Here is a 23,869-nt window from a genome sequence, read left to right as displayed (position 1 = left end):
TAACGCATCTACGGGAATCCCCAGATTATTATTTCCTGGGCGAGGTAAAACTAAAGTCGAGAAAACAATCCCGTTGTGTTGCGTTTATAGTGCCGCCATTACCAACGTTCTGATCCATTTTTTACGGTGGCTCGACGCTCGAAAAATTTTAAACCTCCCAACAAAAATGAGAGAGAGAGAGAAAGTGCAACGACCGATGGAAGGGGATATGTAGTTAGGGTGTGAGAACGAGAGGCACAAACCGCGATAGCGTGCGTTTCTAAACGTTTCGCAGACAAGGTAGACGACGCATTATATCCTCGTTATCCTTTTTATCGCGTATTCGGATAGCCGTGACTTCGAAATCGTTTCCTTTTTTTGTGTTCGCACCCTTCTGCCTCTCTCTCTCTCTCTTTCTCTCTCTTTCACTATTTTACCCTCTTTCATTTTTTTTCCTTCTCTTTTTTTCTACACGCGGGCTAGCCACCAGGGCGCCTCTACTCAGGTTCTACATTTTTGCACGTCGAGTACAAAGTGTTTTTAGAGGGTATAAAGGGAAAGTGAGAGTGAGTGAATGAGAGAGAGAAAGAGACTGAAAGAGAGAGAGAGAGAGAGAGAGAGAGAAAGAGAATGAGGGAGAGAGAGAAAGAGAGAGAGAAAGAGAATGAGGGAGAGAGGAGAGAGATACGCGAAGAAAAAACAAGAAAAAAAAGAAAGAAAGAAAGAAGGAAGTGAAGGGAAAAGAGGTTTTCTCTCTCTTAAGGGGTGACCGTAATCCTGTCGGTGAAATATCCTTGCGTACCTTGCAAGTTGGATACCTGTTTTTTCCTACTTTTCTAACATTCTTTTCTTTCTCTTGTTTTATCATTTTCTTGCTCCCTTTATCCTTTCTCCCTCTTTTCTTTATTTTGTATTTCTTCTTTTTTTTTCTTTGTCTGACGTTAAGGGTGGTTGAGTGGAGAGAGGGAGAAGGGGTTGGTGGTAGAGTTATACATATTCCACGATTCGCAGTTTACGAGAAATGTCAATAGTAACGAGTGTTTTCTCTTTTTTTATTTCTTTTTCTGTCTTTCTCGTATTCTTAGAAAGTCAATACGAAGCAGTCAGCTTAAAAACTTCACGCGCTGAGAAATTTTATTTAAACGGATTCTCACGAGCGTGACTAAATAGCTTCGCCAAACGGATTCACGGTTGGTATTAATCTTGAATTTTTATCAACAGACGCGTACGACGCTCATTCGTTTCTCCGTTATCTTTCATTTTCTTTCGCTCTTCGTACATTTCTTTTTTTTTTAACCTTGCGTCCTTCCATTCCTTCTTTATTTTTATCTTCGATTTCATTCGTGATACAATCGAACAATCAATTTTACTATAATCTAACGGCTTCGTCCATTTCGCGAACAGTTCTTTTTTCTTTCTTTTATTTTCATTTCCCTTTTTACCTCTTTTATTTTCAATTATTCTTTCCAGAAAAAAATAAACCCCGAGTGAAAATAATAATATAACGAGAACACGGTGAATACGTTTAGTAGATGATCCGTAGACGGGATATCTATTAATAAAAAATATATACTTAGTCTTTTCGAAATAATTGTTGAAGGTAATCTGTATGCAGAGTGGATCCAATCCATCAAGTTTTATACAGACGTACATAGATACATATATTCATACATACATAGATACATACATGTACTGTATACGTCGTTCCATTTTCAGCGTTGTTTTATAATTAATCAACGTCAATTTTTAATACACCAAGAAGAATGAGAAATCAACGATGATCGATGAATCGTATCGAACCGATTTGATCAGTTTTTTGGCGCTACTGGAAATATAGAGGACGAGAACGATAAATCGTAAAAAATGAATGGTAGAACTTTCCTTTGAAAATTAATTACGTTTTCGGCTTATTTCGAGATTGGCGACAAGTCGACCGATAGTCTAGACAACCGATATAAGATTAACTTGTCTTCGTTTTTTGAGTTAAACTGTTATACTACAACGACGACAACGACAACGACGAGTCTGAACCCATCGTTGTTAGTTAATTCCTCTTGGTGATGTACAAGGAAAAAGAAAAGGAAAATCATGAGGAGGCAAAGTGGCAAAAAAGAAGAAGTAAAAGAGAGAGAGAGAAAGATAGAAAGAAAGATAGAGAGAAGATGTTGGAAAACACGAGAAAAGCCGACACACTGCGTTCTCGAGCTTTTAATCTTGGAAATCTTTAAGACCGGCGGCGACCAAAGAGAAACTCTCGTCTAGCTGCTTGCATCTTTCTTTCTCTCTCTCTCTCTCTCTCTCTCTCTCTTTCCAAGTCTTCCCATGCGTTTCCTCTCTTTCTCTCTCTTCGCCTTACTTGGCTACTTGCGCAAACATCATTCGCAGATTTCTAGGGACTGCAAAGAGAGTACTCACCCGAGCTTCTCGAGTTTACGGTTGAATTAAGGATTTACGTTGAGTAATCCGCCAGTTGAAGGCAGACCTCCTTGGTAAAAATAAAAAAGAGAAGAGAAGAAGAGAGAATAAGTTAGAACGAGAAGCGGCGAGGGTGCGACGGGAGTACAGAAAGAGTACGATTTTTGGTGCTGCATTTCCTGACAAAAAAAAAAAGAAAGAAAGAAAAAAAAAGTAAATAACAAAAATTAAGTTCCATCGCAAAATTAATATAGACGATTTACTTGTATCAATCAGATTATCTCTTACTCGTTTTATTTTCCTTCTCTCAATTTATCTAAAAAGAAAAAAAAAAGAAAAAAAACGGATCATGGAAACGTACAAAGTGTCCCAGCCCATCACCAACTGATAAATCAATCAGTTTCAATTATCTAAGTGCATACGCGCTGTTGATTTTTCGAAACTATTTAGATTCGATTAGCGAGAGATGAACGTTACTGTATTTTTCACGTTTCAACGGGAATTTGATTTTCATCGAACGTACGACCGTTATTCTCGTTCGATATCTTTTATCTCTCTCTCTCTGTCTCTCTTCGCTAAATTGTAAAAGTATTAAAAAAAAGTTTAAACAAAAAAATCTTAGAAACCAAAAAAAAAAAAAAGAAAAAAACCCATCGTGAGGGACGATAGCGATCCTACGAATTTCGTTGAAACGATTCTAAAGATAAAACGAAACCGACTGAATAAATTCCGTAACTATGTATTTACTTAAATACGTAAATATCTCACTCGCAGAGAAAAGCTACGTTGCCACAGGGAATGCTGAGAAATTTTGAACCGCAAATCTCAACGAAAACCAAATTGCATATACGAAATATATACGTATTTTGTCGTTAATTTTTCTATCGTAAGTTTTGCGAGAGTATCGTGTCCAGCAAGCAAGGACAAAACCCTTTTTCGTTCGAAAGGATCTTTCGGTAAAGCATATTAAATAAATGATGATTCGAGACAAAAAAAAGAAGAAAAAAAATATATAATTACGAATTCGTTGATAATTGAAAGGGCGATCTCGAAAGGCGGAAATCGACCATGATGATTTTCGAGCGTTCAACATAATTGCACTACATTTATGTGTACACACGCAAGCTACGGAACGCTACACGTCAAATGCGCGTGTAAATTGGATTAATGGATCGGTTTGAGAAGCGCGTCGAAATTAATATCCGTTCCGTTAGTTAGTAGAGATTCGATACCAGGAGCTTACAGATTCACGATCCTATCGCGCTGGCCTACCAGTCGAATCCGCAAGTGCAGATCAAATTAGTCCTTCCACATGCGGATATAGAGAAACCCGTGTGAATCGTGTTCCGTAATTCCCAGAACAACGTATACAAATATTTGATGGATCGTAGATCTATTCGTTTTGTAGTCTACCTCTAAAATTTCATCGATGATCCAAAATATTTCGATATCAAAATATTTCGTGATCTAACGTACAATAATTTTTTTTCTGTTTATGAATCACCTTGTAAAAAAATCAAATGACAAAGGAACTTACCGATAGTATAAAATGAAGATTAGAATTTTCTTCGAATCATAACTCGAGAGAGGGAGAGAGAGAAAGAGAGAGAGAGAGATATCCTTATCGAAGTTCGGCAAACAACAACGATAATCTGAAAGTCTAGAATATCTTATCAGAATAAAGAAGGCAATATGACAAAAGCGAAGAGAGACTTCACGAGTATTTACTCGTGAATCGATATCAAAGTTTATACTACTTCAACAGTACCGGAAATCTTATTCGAAGAAAACATAATATATACTTCGACTAAACTAAGACGAGATTGAATTTCTAATATCAGATTCAATAACGTTAAAGAAATTAAAACGAACATATATCACTCGTATCTGTTATATATGTCTTTCCATTTCTCTTTCCCTTTCATTTTTCCTTATTTCTCAAAATCGTTATTTCCCAAGCTTCGGAATCTTTGACAGCTCTTCGTTAATCGTATTTTAACGCGAAGACGCGAACTACCATACGTAGAATTAAGTACATTCGAGTGGTCACTAAGTGCTTTTACGTGTACTTGCTTCAAATAGGATAATGATAACGTACGATATTATTTAATATTTCTCGTTTTTAGGCCACTTTAAGTTTAATCGTGACTAACGTTGATTTGCGATAAAAATTCAAATTTAAATACACCCCCGTATCCTTTTTCTAAATAAAACCGAGGTCATCGACCTTGTGTACGTTATATTTTAAATAAGTTTTCCTTTATTCAAGCCGACTGTGAGATATAAAATGCAACATGGAGAAAGAGAGAGAGGGAGAGAGAGAGAGAGAGAGAGAGAGAGAGAGAGAGAGAGAGAGACAGACAGAGACACAAAGAGAGAGAAAAAGAAATAGGAAAGAAGAAAAAGGAAAGGAAATAGACGAAGAAAAAATAATACCTAGATGAAATCGAAATATCCCGTGATCGTTTGATGGCGTTGCCGACTAGAAACGTGCGAGAACGAAATCACGAATTTTGCAAGGGATATCGTATTCCTGTACTTCTGAAGGTACGCAGAAAGAGAAAGAGAAAGAGAAAGAGAAAAAGAGAGAGAGAGAGAGAGAGAGAGAGACAGGATACAGCCGTCGTCCGTGAAATCCCTCCTCCTCTTGGTGCGTGTTTGGTCCTTGCAGCTACGGCGGAAGACGAAAGAGAGAAAGAGAAAGAGAATAGAAAGAGAGTGAGAGAGAGAAACTACGTGGAGAACGGAATGGAAAGAGAAAGAGAAGGGACGGTGTTATATCGGAATGAGAGAGAGAGAGAGAGAGACATGCAGCGAGTCGAAGCAAGCGCGTATACTCGACTTCCACACGAGCAACCAACCAACCCACAGGAAAGCGACCGACCATAGCGAGCAGCACAACCATACACCGGCCGACCGACCATTCCACATTCCATTCGATGCTTCTCTCTCTACCCTGGCCACATAATGAAGTCAGTCCCGAGCGTTCTAAGCCCTGGTAATATCGCGTGGCAGCGAGAAAGAGAAAGAGAAAGAGAAAGAGAAAGAGAAAGAGAAAGAGAAAGAGAGAGAGAGTGAGAGAGAAAAAGAGAGTGAATGGGAGGAGGGAAGAACAGTACTCTCCCACTCTTTCGACCGTCCTTTGCCACCCCCCGAGATAATATTAGTGATATATGCTAACGGGCTTTTCGGTCCGGGGATAGGTTTTTACCTTCTCTCTCTCTCTCTCTCTCTCTCTCTCTCTCTCTCTCTCTCTCTCTTTCTCTCTTTTTCTCTACGCGTGTATGCTATTTCCTGTCCTTCTCTTTCTTTTTTTTTTCTTTCTATCTCTATCTTTCTCTCTTTTTCTCCACAGCTTAAACGATTTGCCACGCTTTGAGGGTGGTTAGAGGTACTCCCAGGTTCACTATATATTTATCTATATATAGGTGTGTATATATATATATATATATATATATATATATACACGTAGGTGTATACCGTATACCATATCTGTCTCACTCACCCCTTAAGAAAAACGTCGGGGAAAGTTTAATCCCTCGTGGATCGCCGCGAAAAGTGTTTTCGCACGTTGCGAAAATTCTACCGGCAAACCCCACTCCTACGATGGCCACTGGATTGACCAGGGAATAGAGAGTTCCGGATTTTCAAGGGGCTATTTCGCTTCGACAGTATCGTCGAATTTAGTTGCTGGGTATTAACGCGAGGAAAAGAAACTTTTAACGAGAGAGAGAGAGAGAGAGCTTTTTATACAACTAATTTAAAAAAAAAAAAAACTTATGATATAGGAGAAGAAAAAAATTGTCTACGTTATATAAAAGGATCACCGCGTGAGTTGGTAAATTTCAATTACGTTTACGAAGAAATTTGAAGCTTTACGTAGTACGTGATTTAATTGAAGAATTGCAGTAAGTACCACTTTCTCAAGATGAAACGTCGAGTTCATTTTCAGTGAACGCTTCAAACGCTCAAACAGCCCTTTAACCGTGTTGCACGAGTTAAAAGCAAAGACGACACATAGTACGGAAAAGCTTTCCCATAAAATGATCTCGCGTGCGAGTTTCCATAGACGATGAATAATAAAACCCGTGGCGTCAGAAGTCGACGGTAAAATTCTAAAACACTTTCTCGTTTATTTCGCATATGTATATTCGCTTATACGTATAATGTTCTTTGACGATACAACAAATACAAATTATCAATGATTATTAATTTTATTATTCGATTCGTCTACGTAAAAAATATTTTTTGTTTATTTTATCGCTCGTACTTGTTCCTAACGCTTCTATCGATTTTTAAAACTAACGTAATTAAATTCGATCCTTCTCTTTCTCATATTCTCTTCGAATTTGATCTTTCCCATATTCTCGTTTACATTACTTGCGAGTTAATGCGAGCCAACCGATAATGTCTCTCAAGCTCGTTATCGAGCTCGAGCGCAATTTTTCATCTTGACAGAAAAGTAACGTGATCGTGACTTAATCTCAAGGGCCTGTTATATGTTCTAACATAAGTAAATAAGTACGTTAGAGTAACGTACGCAAACGTATCGCAATCTCAACGTACGGCCGCACTTTTACGAGAATGAAGAAGACGTCAAAATGTACAACGATGTTCGTGTAAAATAAATCTCTAGTTATCGTATTCTCTTCCAGGTGAGCGAGCTTACGCAAGGAGAAAACTCAAACGATGAATTATTATAAAATCGTACTACGGTTAATACGGAGTTAAAGTTTTACGGCATCGTTGTTGTTTGTGAATATCTAAATACGTCGAGAAAATAACAAATAGATTGAAAATATTTTTTAACCGCTACGAGTTTTTCACGATTTTTCAGAACAGAATTTAAAGGATACAATTTATAGTAACACGTAATTTTTTATTATCCATATCTCGATCTCGGAAACTAGATTGAATTCTATTGAAAATTGTTATGAATTTTCTCGCGAGTTCTTTCTCTCTCTCTCTCTTTTTTTTTTTTTTGAAATAACATATTTACGTAACGAAATTTTATCTATGCGAAGTACATAATACATTTACAAGGTCCCATGATTCAACGAGTCGATTTTGACATAATAACGTCGAGAAATTCGTATTATAAATAATTTCTCCGCAATGATAATTAAATCACATTAATGGAGCAACTCCGATAGCGATTTTTAAAGATTAGAAAGTCACACGCTCGACGTGTGTACTCTTTCTTTATCTCCTTTCAAAGCTTCTACCCACGTCGATATTTATCTACTTGTTCCGACGTGAGCTAATTTGATCATAAACTATGTACACGAGAAGAAAATCACAACTTTCTAATTCCGTTTTGATCACAGACTCGAACACGTCAACCCTTAGCGTACACGTGTCCGTTCCGCGAGTTTTGTAAAAAGGTGAGTAAAAAGAGAGGGGAAAAAAAAGTATAACTTTTACCCTAAGCAAACTTCCAAAGGACGCCCTCTCTCTCTCTCTCTCTCTCTCTCTCTCTCTCTCTCTCTCTTCCTCTCTTCTGTCGACGATGAAAAAAAAAAATACTTCGTTTGCAAAGTTACTTTCAAGTTTGAGTTTGGTTTATGTCCCTTCGGTGAAATACGTTCGGAATAAAAATAGAAATAAACATGACGCATAATTCAAAAGAAAACTAAACATCGCCAAGGCGTTTTTATTTCCAACAAAATTCGACCTTTATCCCATCCGCAAGAATTTATATTAAGGAAATACATAAGAAACGTACAAGAAGGATCTACGTATGTATTTATATCGATACATGATGTATTTAATCGGTAACCAAACGTAATCATACCTTTATGGTGCCTCAGGTGAGATCGTCCACAGCAAGGTTGTTCGAAATAAGCATGTCCAGGATGAGCAGCAGCTAACAATCTGCTGGCCAAGCCGCTAGGCAGAAATTGTCCCAGGACAGCTGCTAGAACAGCTGCCCTCACCAGCAACGCCATCGTATCCGGTAACCTTCGTCTCTGCATTCTTCCAAACGAACTTTCACAGATTTTTCTATTTTCCTTCTTTCTTTCCGTATATAGAAATTTTCAATAACGAAATGTATCACCTAAATCTTTTCGCACTCGAACTGATCGGAGAACAATATTGTTGACGAATTAGAAAACTAAATAAAAAAGATCCTCTCTCTCTCTCTCTCTCTCTTTCTCTCACCGATCCATTTAGAACAAATTCACGAGTTTCCAAAAGCGAAATAAACTTAAATAAGATATCACTTTGTAGTTTGGAGATAAGGAATGAAATTTGAATGACACGCAATATCTCGACATTCGCAATTTATAACGTTCTAACGAACACTAAACGAGTACATATTAAAAACACGCATGTCCGTCTATCATTCTCTTCTACGACCTCTGTTTCTCCTCTCTCTTTAGCTTCGAGGCACGGAATCTTACCGGTGGCACAGGTATACACACGGGAGAAGAGAGAGATGAAAACTCAACCGCGTGCTCTCTTCGTATCCCCTCTTTCACTCTGTCTTCCTTTCTCTTGGACGCCTTCGGTACTGCCTCAGAGGACAAAGGAATTCTTCCTCCGCTTCTCTCTCTCTCTCCCTCTTTTAGATGATCCGATGTCTCTTCGTGTTTCTTCCTCGTAAGCCACTCTCTCCTTTTACTGTCTCGACTTCTCTCAGAGGTGAGCATAAAAACAAAAATGGTTCCCTATCGCCAAGCTTTTCTATCTCTTTTTCTTTGTTTAGAAAAAAAAAACCCTTTGAACGACCTTCGACGTACACTCGTTCATTCGCGTCATGTTCCCATCGCTTACTTCCGTTTCCCGCCGATCCTCGTCGCCGCCATATTAAGTAACACCTTGAAACGCCGTTCTTAAACTCGTCTAATATTTCTTTATTCCTCTTCTTCCTTTCGTTCGTCGAATAAAACTTAGGAAAGAGTACGGGGCACAACTAAATATAACAAAGGGACGCAAAGTTTGTCGTCACATCGGTCCCATCGAAACACCACAAACTTTGTTCAACGCGAAGTAACACTTCGTTTACATAGCGAATATATTTCTAACGATGCCACGACATCGTTGTATTCGTCATTTTTTTAATCGTGAAATTGGAAAGCACGCGTGATAAGAAACGTTAGAAGAGTGTTATGGCGCGACAACGCGAGTTGCTCGGAGGAGACGCAATAACAACCTCCCTTCTTGGAGGCCGCGGCACGACTGTTACCCTCGCACGAGCGTTGCCGCGTTCAGGTCCTCGGCCGCGCTCGGCTATCTTCGCCCAACTTCGTCCGTTTTCGCACTCTCGTGCCGCCGAACAATGCCGCCGTCGTCGCCGCAACTTCGCCGATTCACGCGGCAACTTACGACCTTATGAAAATAATTTTCTTTTCGATTTGTTTTTCTCTTTCTTTCTTTCTTTTTTTTTCTTTTTCTTTTCTTTTTTTTTTTTTTACTTCCATCCACAAAGAAAGTAAGTACATCATTTTATACGAGTCTCTTTCGTTATTTTATACAGTAGATTATTTTACACGATTCTCTCTCATACAGTTAAAATATATTTTTCTTGCGACTTTTATGAAATTTCTTAATAGTGTAAAATACGTATCTTTGACCGGAGAAAAAAGATTATATTTATCCATTTATGACCGTATCTAACCATTATCGTATAAATCGACTAAGTATACGTAATTCGAACTATTTTAGTTGGAAATCTATCGAATTGATGGTTTTAATCATGGATTGGATCATTACTAACGAAAATTTAGTTTCTCTCTAAATAGAGATAGTAATGGATAGCATCGAGTACATTTTCTGGAAATAAAATAGCGTGAATAATTATGATCGGTTTGTTCGTTGTTTGTTCGTCGAAACAAATTAAAATTTTATAAGCTGAGAGAAAGGGATTATTATGATAATTATCGTGAAATTCAAAGCGCCGTAAAATCGAGTGGTTCATCGGCTATTCGTCCATCGGTATCATCTATGATATTCCGGCGACTTATTCGGTAATGGCGCTGCATGGAGTATCGTATTTTCTCAAAAAAAAAAAAAAAATGATGAAAACCAGATGAAAACAATAAATAAAAATTCCGAATAGAGTATAAAACAGGATTCGTTCGTCAGTCAGTTCTCTGTACCGACGGATCCAGGATGAAACCATTGAACATGAAACGTTACAACAATCGATGACCCTGACGCGATGAGAACAAGTAGCAACGAATAAACGTTCTGCATTTTTCGTTTCTCCAGTTGGAATTGCATTTGGTGGTGATGTTTCCGTCACTTACCGACGACTAGGATCGATGGCAACCGCAAAGTACCTGATAATCCGTTTATCCGTGTACGGTACCATCCCAGGGAACATACCAGACGCTACGACCATGTTTCATCTTTTATCGTGTAAGAGAGATTCACCATCGTGATGAGCTCTACATACGAACAAAGATTCTTCATCGTTTCTTCCTCCTTCGACTGCGCTTGAAGAGATCATGCCACCTGTTGCATTCCACCACCATTGACTTCCGGTGTCAAGTCTTGGACTTCCAATGGCGCGGAAGGTGTAACATTTGGATCTTCGATCGAACCATTCTACCGATGCTACGCATTGCGAACAACGAAGTAATCCATAGCAAATGGTTTCGGAATAGAATAAGATCATACTCGATTTATCTTCCTTAGCTCAGTGATATCGCCATCTCGATTTCTAATCGAAAATCTATGAAAACTAACGGCTACCAAAATTTTTGGAATTTATTGTCCCTGCGAACGTTCGGTCAAGCATTGTCCTTACGAACGATAGATTTGAAATTGCTCTGTACGCAACGCGATGGAAACCTCGATACGTATATAGATTATTTTTCGTGGAGATTGGTGATACGTGCGACGTAAGCATCGTTTCGGCAGATTCCTCGAGACGAATGTATCGATACACCGAAGACGGAAATCGAACTGGTATTGCGTCGTGAAAAATTGCTTGAAATTTGTCAGCAGTTAGTTCGATCATATTTTCGAGGAGGATCGCGGAAGGAGCATATCTCATAGGCAATGCTATGATGATCGACATGAACGATGAATGACACTACTTTCGCGGGTATCATTGGCCTTTCAAGGAAAAATCTACAAAGTGTGTCACACCCTGCAATTGGATCCAGGAAACGAGAAACTTTTCGATTGGCTGTTACATTCGATTGGCTGTAATAGTGACGTGAAACACAACGCATAAAAACGACTACAGGTTCTGTCTATATTCTACCGACGTTTCACTCGTTGGATCATTTTAAGTCGGTTTAAGATTTAAGACGATTATTGTAAGAAAGCATCGTCGGACGAAGGATCGAAGAACCTCTAAACGTTTGATCTACACGTCGTACAAAAAAAAAAGGAACACAAATTTTTAATCACGCGCCGAACGAGCACTAAAATAGAGCACGTAACATAGACGTAATTTTTAATCAATCCAATGAAATATTTTTACAATAAAACAAAAAGCATTAAAAGATATTCCACGAAGGAATTTTAGATTTAACCAATAGAACGATGCATCGGGATCAGTGAAAATAACTTTTGAGAAACGAAAAATAAATGATCCAACGGCCTCTAGTCCTTCTTATCGTCTACCGGGTGTCACGGGAAACGCCTAGAGGCGGCCACCTTCGACTCCCAAGAGAGGAGTGAGGAAGAAACATGAAGAAGAATAAAGAGAAAAAGGAGAAGGAAGAGGAAACCGTCGCGAAAGAATACGTAAGGAAGCTTGCGAGGGAAGAGAGAGAGAGAGAGAGAGAAGGAGAGAGAAAAAGAGAGAGAATAGAGAAGGGTGGTATGAATAAGTCGATATGCTAATGCGAAAACCCCCAAAGTTAGCCGAGTCGAGTGACTAAAGAAAGTTGCGAGGCATCCTGGATGTTCGGTACAAAGTGTCCCTGGCTAACGCAAAAGGAAGAGAAAGGATAAGAGGGAGAAGGACGATTTTGTAGAAGAGGCAACGAAGCTCCTATCTCGCCATTATCACCCGGTACAAACCACTTCCTTTGTCGTCTTCTTCGTCTCTTTAGGTTCACCAAGCTTCAAGGAAGAGGAAAGAGGAGGAGATGAAGAAGAAGAAGGAGGAGGAGGAGGAGGAGGAGGATAAGGATAGAAGAAGCCTCGGTTGGTGTACCGAAGGTAGACGAAAGGGAAGTCGTAAGAATTTTAGAACAAAGGAGAACGGCCCGTTATAGAGGCAGCCATGTCTTCCTTCTTGGATTCTCTTCGTCCTTGCTCATGGTAAGATAAAACGAAAGAGGTGAAGAAAGAAGAAGAGGAAGAAGAGGAAGAAAGAAAGAAAAAGAAACAGAAGAAGAAGAAGAAGAAGAAGACGAGTAAAGAAGTGAAAAAGAAAAAAAAAAGAAGAAGAAAAAGTCCTGAGTCTCCTCGAGCAGCCAGCAAATCCATCGACCGCCTATCCCATTTCATTTGAAATAGTTTAGAATTGCATGAGCCTCTTTTCTGTGTTCTCCGACGTGACCTGAGGACGAAGCTTCTTACGAGAAACGCGTGCGAATTTTCTCTCTCTCTCTTTCTCTCTCTCTTTTTATCTCTCTCTTTCTCTCTCTCTCTCTCTCTCTCACTCTCACTCTCGCTCTCTCTTTCTCTTTTTCTCGCGTTTCTGAAGAAAACTCACGTGGACGAGAGCAAATAGCCGGAAAAAGCGTGGAATGATTCTTGGCTGGGAAGAGACGTTTAACGCTTGAAATATAAGACGACGAAGGGATGAGAGGGGTATGAGGTAGAAGGGTGATACTACGAGAAAGAGAAACCCGCGAACGGCAAAAGGTTGATATCTCTCGGAGGTGTGTGTAAGAAAAGCAAAGGACTTGCTCTCTCTTTCTCTCTCTCTCTCTTTCTTTCTCTCTTTCTCTCTCTCTCTCTCTCTCTCTCTCTCTCTCTCTCTCTCCCTGTCTTTCTCTCACACACACCTTCTTCTCTTCTCTGGAAGCGACGTTTCGAGGGATATAAATTCTCGAGAGACGTTAAGACAAAATCCTTTTGCTTCTTTTCCTCTTTTCTTCTACTTCTGTTCCTTTTTCTTCTCTTCCTTTCTTTTTTTCTTCTCTTTTTTTTTCTTGTTGTTCCTGTATTAACACTAAGTCCGGAATGCGCACTGACCTGCTTTTTGTCCGAGTAAGTTTCTTTTATATTTCAAACAAGATTTCATTTTGTCTCGTAATGCGAATTAATCATATTAATCAGAGACTTTATATAGATACAATAGAAAATAAAAGTCGAAGGGATATAAACCATTGTTTCGTTTTTTTATTTTATTTTATTTTCTCTTTTCGTAACATCGAATAAATTTTTTAATATCAAAAAAGCGCGTCTTTCTACAAAGTTAGTCGAAAATCGACGAACGCGTTCGATTCACGCATTTTCCATGGAAAAAAGAAGTAGAAGAAGAAGAAGAAGAAGAAGAAGAAGAGGAAGAAGAAGAAGAAGAAGAAGAAGATGGAAGAGAAAGGAGAAAGCTTGATCCTTCGTTAGCTCCGCTTGAATGGAGGCAAACGTCTGGGCTGTCATAAAAAGCGAACGATGAGAAGGCTTTCGCGGGATATTAAATATTCAGGAACGTCAAATCGAGTCCACATTATCCTCTTATTCCGCGGGAGGTACTTCGCTGAGATTCTCTTCTCTTCTCTTCTCTTCTCTTCTCTTCTCTTCTCTTCTCTTCTCTTCTCTTCTCTTCTCTTCTCTCCTCTTCTCTTCTCTTCTTCTCTTCTCTTCTCTTCTCTTCTCTTCTCTTCTCTTCTCTTCTCTTCTCTTCTCTGCTCTTCTCTTCTCTTCTCTTCTTTTCTTCTCTCTCTCTTTTTTTTTACACGCGTGCTCGCGCAACCTCTGAAGCCGCGAAGCTTTCCAAAGCACGCTTCGTTGCTTCGAAGGCGCCATTCGGTTTTTTGAGGATACTTTTTCATCTTTCTCTCTCTCTCTCTCTCTCTCTCTCCTCTTTCACACCTTTTTTCGTACAAACGAATGAAAAATATTTGTCGTCCCGAAGATCAACAACATACTGCGGTAGAAACGCGAACGAAATTCCTTTCGTGTTTCCCGATTTAGTAGTTTCCCTTTCCCGTCGTTTAGAAATATATTTCTATATTTGAAGCTGCGATTCGGGAAACATTCCGAAATCCTTTTAACACGCTCCGAGTGTTAAATATAGTCGGCTGATCAAAAAGAAAGAGAGAGAGAGAAAGAGAGAGAGGAGAAAAGGAAAAATAAAAAGGAAGTAAATAAAATGACAAATATTAAATTTGACGACGTTTTATAGTCTAACAATTTTCTTTCAAATTCGACTCTCCTAATCTCGATCGAAAAATACAACAGTATTTTATTAAAAATCGTATTTTAATATCTAACAACGTTTTGTAATTATTCGCGAAACGCATGGTGTATCCAAGCATTGAGATCGTCGCTGATCGCCATTGCTAAAACACACCTGGATTCCGAGACACTTTTCGAAAGGAATTTTCGAGCAGTGCAACAACGTCTCGCTTTCCAAGGATTTTCTACCCTCTAATCCTCCCTTTCTCGGCCCTCTTGTTACACTGCCTATCTTTCTCGCGCAGACGAAGGAAAAAGAACGTATGTCTACGAAAAAAATATTCCTTTCGTCCGACGAAATCTCGAAGAAAAAAAGAGAAAAGAAAAAAGAGAAGAAAAAGAAAGAAAGAAAAAAAATGTAGAAGAAGAAGAAGAAAGGAAAAGAGAAACGAAACTACGTACGTGAAAAGAGTATTATCTTCCTACACAAAGGAAGTGAAGCACCGAATCGTAGCGATTTACCAACATTCTTAACAAGCCCTTCCAAAAGAATCTTAGAATTTTCCTGTTCGGTTTACGAGCCACTGGAGAAAAGACGACAGCTCGTTAAGAAGGAATTTGATTTAACGATCACAGTAAACTCAAGCGTAATGACGACGTATAACAAGCGATAGAAAAAAAAAATTATCGAGTGTTCTCGTTGATATGGATGTTTGATGAATGTGAATTCGTCTGTGGTTACATCCTAAGTCATGCGTGAGTGCACGTCAAGAGGGACATAAATGTAACTGCACCGAAGTAGAAGATCACAGATCGAAGAGAACATCTGGAACAATACCACGAAGAGTTTAGAGCGATGCTGCTCTTTTGGAACTCGCATTCCGGACTAATCTGCGAAATACTTTGCCGTTAGTTGAGGCGTCTTTGAGAGAGATAGAGAGAGAGAGAGAGAGAAAGCGTCTGAAGCTCTTTGTAGAAGGAGCAGAGCAACCAACTCGATGTTCAGAGGCTGTCGTTCTGGACTATACACATGCACAAATACATACACACACACACACACACATTCTAATACTCTCTCTCTCTCTCTCTCTCTTGCTCACACGTTCACTCTCGTTCTCTCTCGCTTCACGTGACGATACACGGGTCGAAGAGCTTCTGGATAAGGAAGCTCGTTCGTCGAAGTACTTCGGGGGTGAGGAGAGGAGTAGAGAGTGGTAAGCTAGGGGGTGTAATCATCAAAGTGACCCACACCCCGTTAAACGGCTCACGCCTCGATCACAGAGACAAGCCGTAGCGGCGACGTTACGAGCCGAGTGATACCAAGCCTCCGCAGTGTCCCGGGCCTTCCGAGGGTGTCACGCTGGATTTAATTAATGCAATTTAGCATCCATCCATCATCTCGCGCGTTTTTGCCTTAACGAGGGCTCCCGCCGTTGCTGCCACCGTCGTGACATCGATGTCGCCACTTTCTCTCTCTCTCTCTCTCTCTCTCTCTCTTTCGTTCTCACTCGCTCTTTCTTTCTCTATTGGTAAGCGGATACAGGAGTGGGACCACGGGAGCCACTTTGATGACGAACACAAGCCTCTCGACGCTTATATCGACACCTGGAACGTCCCAACGATCCCTTTCCCTTCTTCTATCTTCCTCTCTCTTTCTCTTTCTCTCTGTCTCTCTCTTTTTAGGGCCGACCAAAATCGTTTTGCTGCCAGACATACCCCAACATGTCTGGTGTATTATAATACAAAGAAGACATTCTAACTGCTCGCTAAGGGAACTCACTGAAACGAACAACGTGAAAAGGAATGAACTGTAAATGGTGTAAAATGACGACTCAATCGGCAACGAGATCGAAATTTATGATCTCCAAGGGAAAATAAAATTTAGAGGGGATAGATTTTTCTTGTAAAACATTCTTTAGTAATGAACATCTAGGGGCCCTCTTAGCTCGCATTTCGTGAGAAACATCGAGAGCTTTACGGTCACCCGGGCGTATTAAACAACGTCATGGAAGGCGAAGGTAACGCGTTAGAGCGACGTGTGCTCGACGGCACCAGCTGCCGATACATCGTCCCCGTTTGCCAACGATCAACGATGTCGACGAATAATGATAGCGTGGAAAAAATTTCACGGGAGCCGATGGAGAGGGATGGAGATAGAAATAATCTGTGTACATGAGAATGTGTTAGTCGGATTAAACGGCGGTTGGCTTCGTTCCTCTCTCTCTCTCTCTCTTTCTCTCTCCTTTTAGGTTCACCCAAACCTTCACTATTCCTTCTCTCTTTCTCTCTCTCTTTCTTTCTCTTTCTATTCTTCTCTTTTCTCCCATCTCGTACGTGACCGCTACGAACGAGCTTCTGTCATGTCTCTTACTATAAAAGATGACAGTAATCGAGCAGGTGACGTACCAGAGGATTTTTAAAAGAGATGGATAGTCACTTGGCTATAAATAGACTTCGAAGGAAGCTCGTGTAAATGGAGAAAAAATGGAAAATTTCGATGAAGAGTGACATGGTAAAAAACAATATCGATCCGTTAGCCAACCTCTGATATAAGATATCATTGATTATAAAACATAACATCGGCGATACTGGCTACAATGTAGCTGACCATTTAAACGTTTGAAACGTCGATCCTGATATGATTCGTTTATCCGATTTTTCTCGGGTCTTTTCAACAAAAGCGCCACTTTTATTGACATGCATTTCGCGAATCAATGCACCGGCGATGAATATGATGAATATAATGAGACAGCCGGCACAAACGGAAACGTCAAACGAGCGCGATCGAGAAAAAGAGAAAAAGAGAAAGGGAAAGAGAGAAAGAGAGAGAAAGAGAATGAGAAAGAGAGAAGAGCGAGACAGAGAACGTCGATAATTTCGTTCACGCGCGCAGGATCACTCCCGTGTTGATTTTCCATTTTCGATGACTGACGCGTTGGTATCCGTGGGAAGAGTTGCGGCTGAACATCCCAGAGGTGGCAATCCATTACGATCGTATCGATCGTACGATCGATCGCATTTCGTTCCACTAACGAACTGTAGAACGTGATAAAATATTATCCGATCTTGAAAAACGCAAGAATCCATTGATCGTTAATCATTTTAATTGCTCTAATAAATAAATAAATGTCTTACGATATCGTTCGTTGTTGATAAAAATGAATTAATTTTTCGAGAGTATCCTTCCCATTCGTAATTTTTTTTTTTAATCTCTCTTCAATAATCACGATTGATTCTCGACAGAATCGTGCTATCGTAATCGTGTTAAAGGGAACATTAAGCAGCGTTTAGCAAAGGTCGACGATTGCTAGTCGTGCGAAAGAGAGAGAGAGAGAGAGGGAGGGAGGAGAGGAGCAGTTCGAGAAGCGACTCGAATATATATCACTCAAAGTGAATGCAGTTTAATCGATGGGCGAGGCCTCTAATTATATAGCTGATTGTCGATGCTTCGATCTCGCCTGGTACGGTTCACCATCTGCATTACGAGTGATTACAGTTGGCGTCCACTTGAAAATGCGATCGATCGCACGGACTATATCGTTCGTTGTCTCGTCGATCCGAAATTCTATCGTTATTTCGACCGCTTTGATTTTTCTCATTAAAAAGAAACAAAATGTAAAAAATAAAAAAAAGTAAAAAAGACGAAAACAGAAACGGTAAAAAGAAAGATATTGGAAAAGTGATTTTTGTCGAAAGAGATGCAATGATAAACGATCTTATTATCTTACCAATGATTTGGTAAAGTTTGCGGAGATATAAAAAGGAATTTCTGAAATTATAGATAATGTAATGTTACGGTTGTTAACGATAGGATACGTTTCACTTCGTTGCAGCTGTCATCGAAATTTACACGAATTACATTGTATAATTACATTATAATTACCTGCGGCAAAACGATATGACCGATGTACATAGATAGTCATAACGATTTAAGAATGGCACGTCTAATCAAATCAGTCTGGTTTCCCGATCACGATCGGTTCGCATCATCGAGATTTACTGCTAACGGGAACGAATCAAAATTTGATCATACGCGAATATGAGCCGTCTAATAATATGACAACGCACGTCATTACATATATTCCATAGAGATGAGAATACACTTATCGATACGCGTTTACACGCGTATCAACATCGATAATTATCGAACAAGCAAGGTTAATTAGTAGTGCGTATCGTTAGTCAACCATTCTTGAAAAGGTCATCGTTAATCAGTTCTGTTGATCCAAAGACGAATACGCGTTTTGTTTGACTTGGCTTTCATTTAAATTTCGACAATGTTGTAAAAGTCGTAGAGAAATCAGAATCGCGATTAAATAAACTCGTTGAATCGAAACGTTTCAATGTTCGTGACATAAAAAAAAAGCCCTCGAAGATCTTTTGGTGGCTGGCAAAAAGGAAGAGTGATTTCCATCTTCCGGTCCACGGTTCGTCTACTGCAGACAATCCCGACATTACGCAAACGAAAGGAACGCAGAGATATTCATGAATCCCGCGAATGAAAACGAAGGGTGGATATCTAATTGTCTATCTCGTAGCAACCACCTTGCGTCGGGAAAGTTATGCGGTTGAGAAAGACAGAAAGAGAGAGAGAGAGAGAGAGACAGAGAGAAAGAGAGAGAGAGAGAGAGAGAGAGAGAGAGAGAGAGAGAGAGATAGACTCGTCTCGATTTGGTCCAGCGTGAATCCCTTTTCTCCCTTTGCTAACGTACCTCATTCTCATCTGGCATAATCAATCATGCCTTACACCCTCTGCTGTCTCTTTTCTCTGTCTCTCTTTAGTCATAAATTAGCTACCAAACGGCGCCTTCTTGAATTTTCATTTATGAACTCTTAGTTTTGCTAGTAGGTACATGATTCGTCTAATTTATCGATTCTGTCGGTAATATATTTTTATTATAAATGTCAGTAATTTTTTTTCTCGTTCTCTCACCAACAATTCTCTTCGACATCTATGAATTCCGCATTCGAAAACATTTCAACGATATCGGTCGGGGTTTGAACCAAAGTGTCAGCCCTAAGCGAGAGAAGTGAATGCAAAAAAGAAAGAAATAAAAAAAAAAACACGTGCCACGAATTGGTTGCTTTCGGCGGGACTCCAGTGACGTATCCGATGCGATGAGCTCGAAAACTACGTCGTGGACGACAATAACGAGGATGGTCGTACGTGGACGAAGCATTCATCGAAAAGCGTTACGGAGGAAAGCAGATAGAGAGGTGAACGGAAGATTGCATAGAAGAGAGACAGAGATGGAAATAGAAAGAGAGAGAGAGAGAGAGAGAGAGAGAGGGAGTGAGAACAGACTGGTACGCCTTTCAGTTTTGTGCGGCGAGGGGAAATTGAAACAGCTAACCGCGTTGGCGTTGACGAGGAAGAGAGAAAGAGAGAGAGAGAGAGAGAGAAAGAGAGAGAAATGAAAGGAGAGGGTGCCTCGAGCATGCGGGAGAGATTCAATCAAACGAACGCATATAAATGAGTCGTTTCAGAGTAAAACTGAATTATACGCCGGCCGCTTCTATATGTATACGCGTTCGTGTATGACCGAATATATGTATACATATATATATATATACACGTACACACACTGCATTCACGTGTAAAGTGTGTGTGTGAGAGAGAAAGAGAATATTCGCGGACTCACGGATAACAGTTGCTCGTACTGTTCTCTCTCTTTCTCTCTCTCTCTCTCTCTCTTTTTCTTTTTCTGGCTAGATGCAAGACAGGACGTACATCGAATATCCAGGGAACGTTCATTCGTGGACCCTTACTCGAAAAGATTCGTTTGGATAGCGCGACGATTCAATGGCGCAATGAAAAAGCTGAATCTGTTTTGTTAGATGAATGAATTAAATACAGGAAGAAAGAAAGAGAAATAATAGGAAAAATGGAAAGATAGAGATCTTCATCCATATTAGGAAAACCTTTTCAAACTTGAAATATTCGAGGCTTGGCCATCCTAAAACGAATTATTCAAGTATGTTGATTCTCCTTCTTTTCCTTTTCGAGAATTCTCATGATCGTGGTCAAGTTGATTCTTTTTTCATCTAGTTAGGAATATTCAATTGAAATGTCATATATTTAAATTGAATATTCTGATATATGACTAATGTGATTTTTAAGAGACTCCCATTTCATGATCAAAAAGGATTTATTCTTGAGATGAACTCTATTTTAACTTCCCCAGAGTAATCATCCTATCGATGTCTCCTACATTGAAAGAATAGAACTTAGTATACTCTCACATCGAGTTACGGTCGTAACTCAAATAAGACTACGAGAAAATCAAGAAGAAGATCCGGAAGAAGAATAGTACGTGTTAGGTGAGAGAAAGAAGAAAATGGCTGTTTCTTGGGTTCTCGTAAGTAAGGGGAAAGGAAGGAAAGAGAGGGAGAGAAAGAAAGAAAGAAAGAGAGAGAGAGAGAGAGAGAAGGAGATAGAGAAAGGAATGGAAAGACACAAGGATAGGTCAGTTGGATGGAAGAAAAAGTAGCAGAGAGAAAAAAAAAAGAAAAAAGGGAAAGGGAAAGAATGAGAGGGACAGGAAGGCTATGGCCGCAGACCGCAGAAGGAAATTAAATAACCAAACTTTTCCAGTAGGATTCCAGGGGATACTTTGGGAGTCGACGACGCCAAGCGTACGGCGATGGCGGCGATGGTGGCGTCGACGGTGGCGGTGAAGTGACTGGAAAGAATCAAAAGAACAAACGGTGACTGAGGGAGTGCTGCTGGTGGGAGTAAAAGGAAGAAAGAGAGCGAGAGAGAGAGAGAGAGAGAGAGAGAAGAAAAAAGTAAGCGAGACCAGGCCGGTAAGAACTGCAAGACAAACGTGACTCGGTCCGCCATTTTGTGCCTTCTTTGTCCTTACGTCGGTCTTGGCGTCGCTTCAACGAATTTCCTAACTTTTCTCCGTCCTTCTCTCTCTCTCTCTCTCTCTCTCTCTCTCTCTTCTCTTTCTTTCTCTTTCTCGTGCATTTCTACGCTCCAACCATCGTTCTTCGCCGTCGCGAGGTTACCAGAAACTTCGAATCCTCTTTCCCTTCATTTGTTTTTTCTTCTTATTCTACTTCTTCCTCCATCTCTCGCTCGACTTTCCTCTCGCCAAGTTTCTTCATTATGCCAATGGGCCCGATGTGTCGCGTCACGTAAAAGGGTTCACGAAAACGTAGCCGAAAACTCGCCTATTCTTCTCACTCCTTGCTTGACCCGTAATTCTCTCTCTCTCTCTTTTTCTCTCTTTCAACGCTGCAGGCTAGTCACCGATCAATCTCGTACGTAACATACGTAACGAAAGGAAACTCTTTATACTTTAAGTAGTACGCTCGATACTGTCAATTTACATTTGGGATAAAGTTTGCCTGAAGAAAAGAAGAAGAAAACGAAAAAAAGATAAAAACGTTACACGACGAATCGGATGAAATTAAAAATTGTTGGAGCGATATTATCTTACAACTTTTTTTCAAGATAATCGAAATGAATTCGACGAGGTTGCAACGAGCCAAAACGTTTCGTGATTTCGCGGTTTGAGGACAAACAAAGGTACTGAGAATGGCATGTCTCCGGCAATTAGCGGGGGCCTCGGATAAAGGGTGCCGCTCTTGCTTTGAGCTCCGTTGATACTGATAATTGGACGAGGCCCTGTCGCAACGCGTAGCCGGCTTAGCAACGCTCTTCTATCTCTCTCTATCTCTCAATCTTCCTATCTATCTACCTATCTCTCTCTCTCTCTCTCTCTCTCTCTCTCTCTCTCTCTCTCTCTCTCTTTTCGGTCCACCGACACCTAGGTGTCCAGAATAGCTCGAGGTAACGAGGCAATCTAGAAGCGCGATTTGGCTTAACGACAAAAGCGATTTCCAATCACCGAGAACAACAGGAGCACGGAGAGGCTGCATAACTAGATCGTTCGAGACACTTCGTATCAAGCCCTTCTACCCTTCCTTTTCCTTCTCCTTCTCCTTTTCCTTTCTCTTCTCTTCTCTTCTCTTCTCTTTCTCGTCTTTGTTTCTTTCCTTTTTCAATGCATTCCAGATCTCTCTTTCTCTCGCTTTCTCTCTCTTCTTCTCTCGTTCGTTCTCTTGAAACTCAACTTTGTTCTTTATTCGTTCTTAAACCGATCGAACGCTTTTACACGAGACGTCTTTCGTAATTCCCTCGAATGGATTGATTTAAGATCAAGACAATTACATCGGAGATCTCGTTTTCTTCGGTTATTAGAATTAAAAGGAGAAGGAATATCTAAGAAGCATACTTTATCGTATTTTGAATAGAGGAGTTTAGACGAATGAGAGGAATCTTTTATTTTGACTTTTTCTTCTTCTTCTTCTTTCCCTTTTTTTTTTCTTTTTTCTTTCACCCTCAGACATGCAAGCAAAGACGAGTTTATTCGATCGATTAACCATAAATGACCGCCACCGATATAAATCATTTTTACATACCCATTATCTCGTGAAGTTTCATTAGAACACTTCCGAAGTGCATCCACGATCTCCCTCTCATCCTCCACGAGGTCGTGAACCGCGACGAGTCGTAAACGTAAGTCGCAACGATAAAGCGAAAGCAAACTCGAAAATTCGATCGCTTGTCGAGATGCACCTGAGCCAAGTAGAATTAAACTTTGTCTATGTAATATAATACATATAAACGACGTGAGATCTTTTTGAAATTATAAACGATAATTAATATCAAAGTCTAACGAAAACTAATTATCGTTACGAGCGATAAATATACTTGTTATATTTTTTCTTTGTATTTTTTCTTTCTTTCTTTCCGTTTTCCTCTTCTTTTTTTTTTCTTTTTTAACATGTATAAAAGCATGTTAAAACGAATACAAGGAATAAAATTGAACGAAGGAAAATGACGAGGAAAATCCGGCATTGAAAGGACGACAGAATTCAAATAGGTGAACGAAGATTTCAAGAAATGCCGAGATTTGGATTCCACGCGGATGATGGATGCGAACAGCCTTCGAGAAAGAAAAAAAAATAGAAGAAAGAAGAAAGAAAGAAGAAAGAAGAAAAGAAAGAAGAAGAAGAAGAAGAAGAAGGAAGGGACGTCAGAAAGGAGCCGACTTCATCGTGTCTCCGTCAACGCGACCGTGAGAGAAACGTTTCGGCAGTCGGAGACGGACGAATGCAATTTTTCATGGACGCCACCAAGGCGGAAGTCTGCCGGAAACCGGAAGCGGGATCGGCGAAAGCGTGGAACGCGTACAGAGAGGAACAA

At 40.0% G+C, this 23,869-nt stretch overlaps 1 protein-coding gene across 5 annotated transcripts in view; it reads right to left on the bottom strand.

Annotated features, from left to right (window-relative positions):
• LOC127065129 (semaphorin-2A-like) overlaps positions 1-23,869 on the bottom strand; it is a 334,076-nt gene that overhangs the window by 158,945 nt on the left and 151,262 nt on the right. Inside the window, exon 1 of one of the 5 annotated variants that reach the window (XM_050997061.1) lies at positions 8,189-9,593. The exons of the other annotated variants lie outside the window; for them this stretch is intronic. Within the exon in view, the coding sequence (XP_050853018.1) occupies positions 8,189-8,369 (181 nt within the window). The 5' untranslated portion in view covers positions 8,370-9,593. Of the gene's footprint in view, positions 1-8,188; positions 9,594-23,869 lie in introns of those variants that run through there. 5 annotated transcript variants of the gene reach the window in all.

This window comes from Vespula vulgaris, chromosome 7, assembly GCF_905475345.1.
Source record: "Vespula vulgaris chromosome 7, iyVesVulg1.1, whole genome shotgun sequence".
NCBI classification, from domain to species: Eukaryota; Metazoa; Arthropoda; class Insecta; order Hymenoptera; family Vespidae; genus Vespula; species Vespula vulgaris.
Note: the sequence above shows the minus strand (reverse complement) of the source record. Positions and strands in the feature narration are given on the sequence as shown.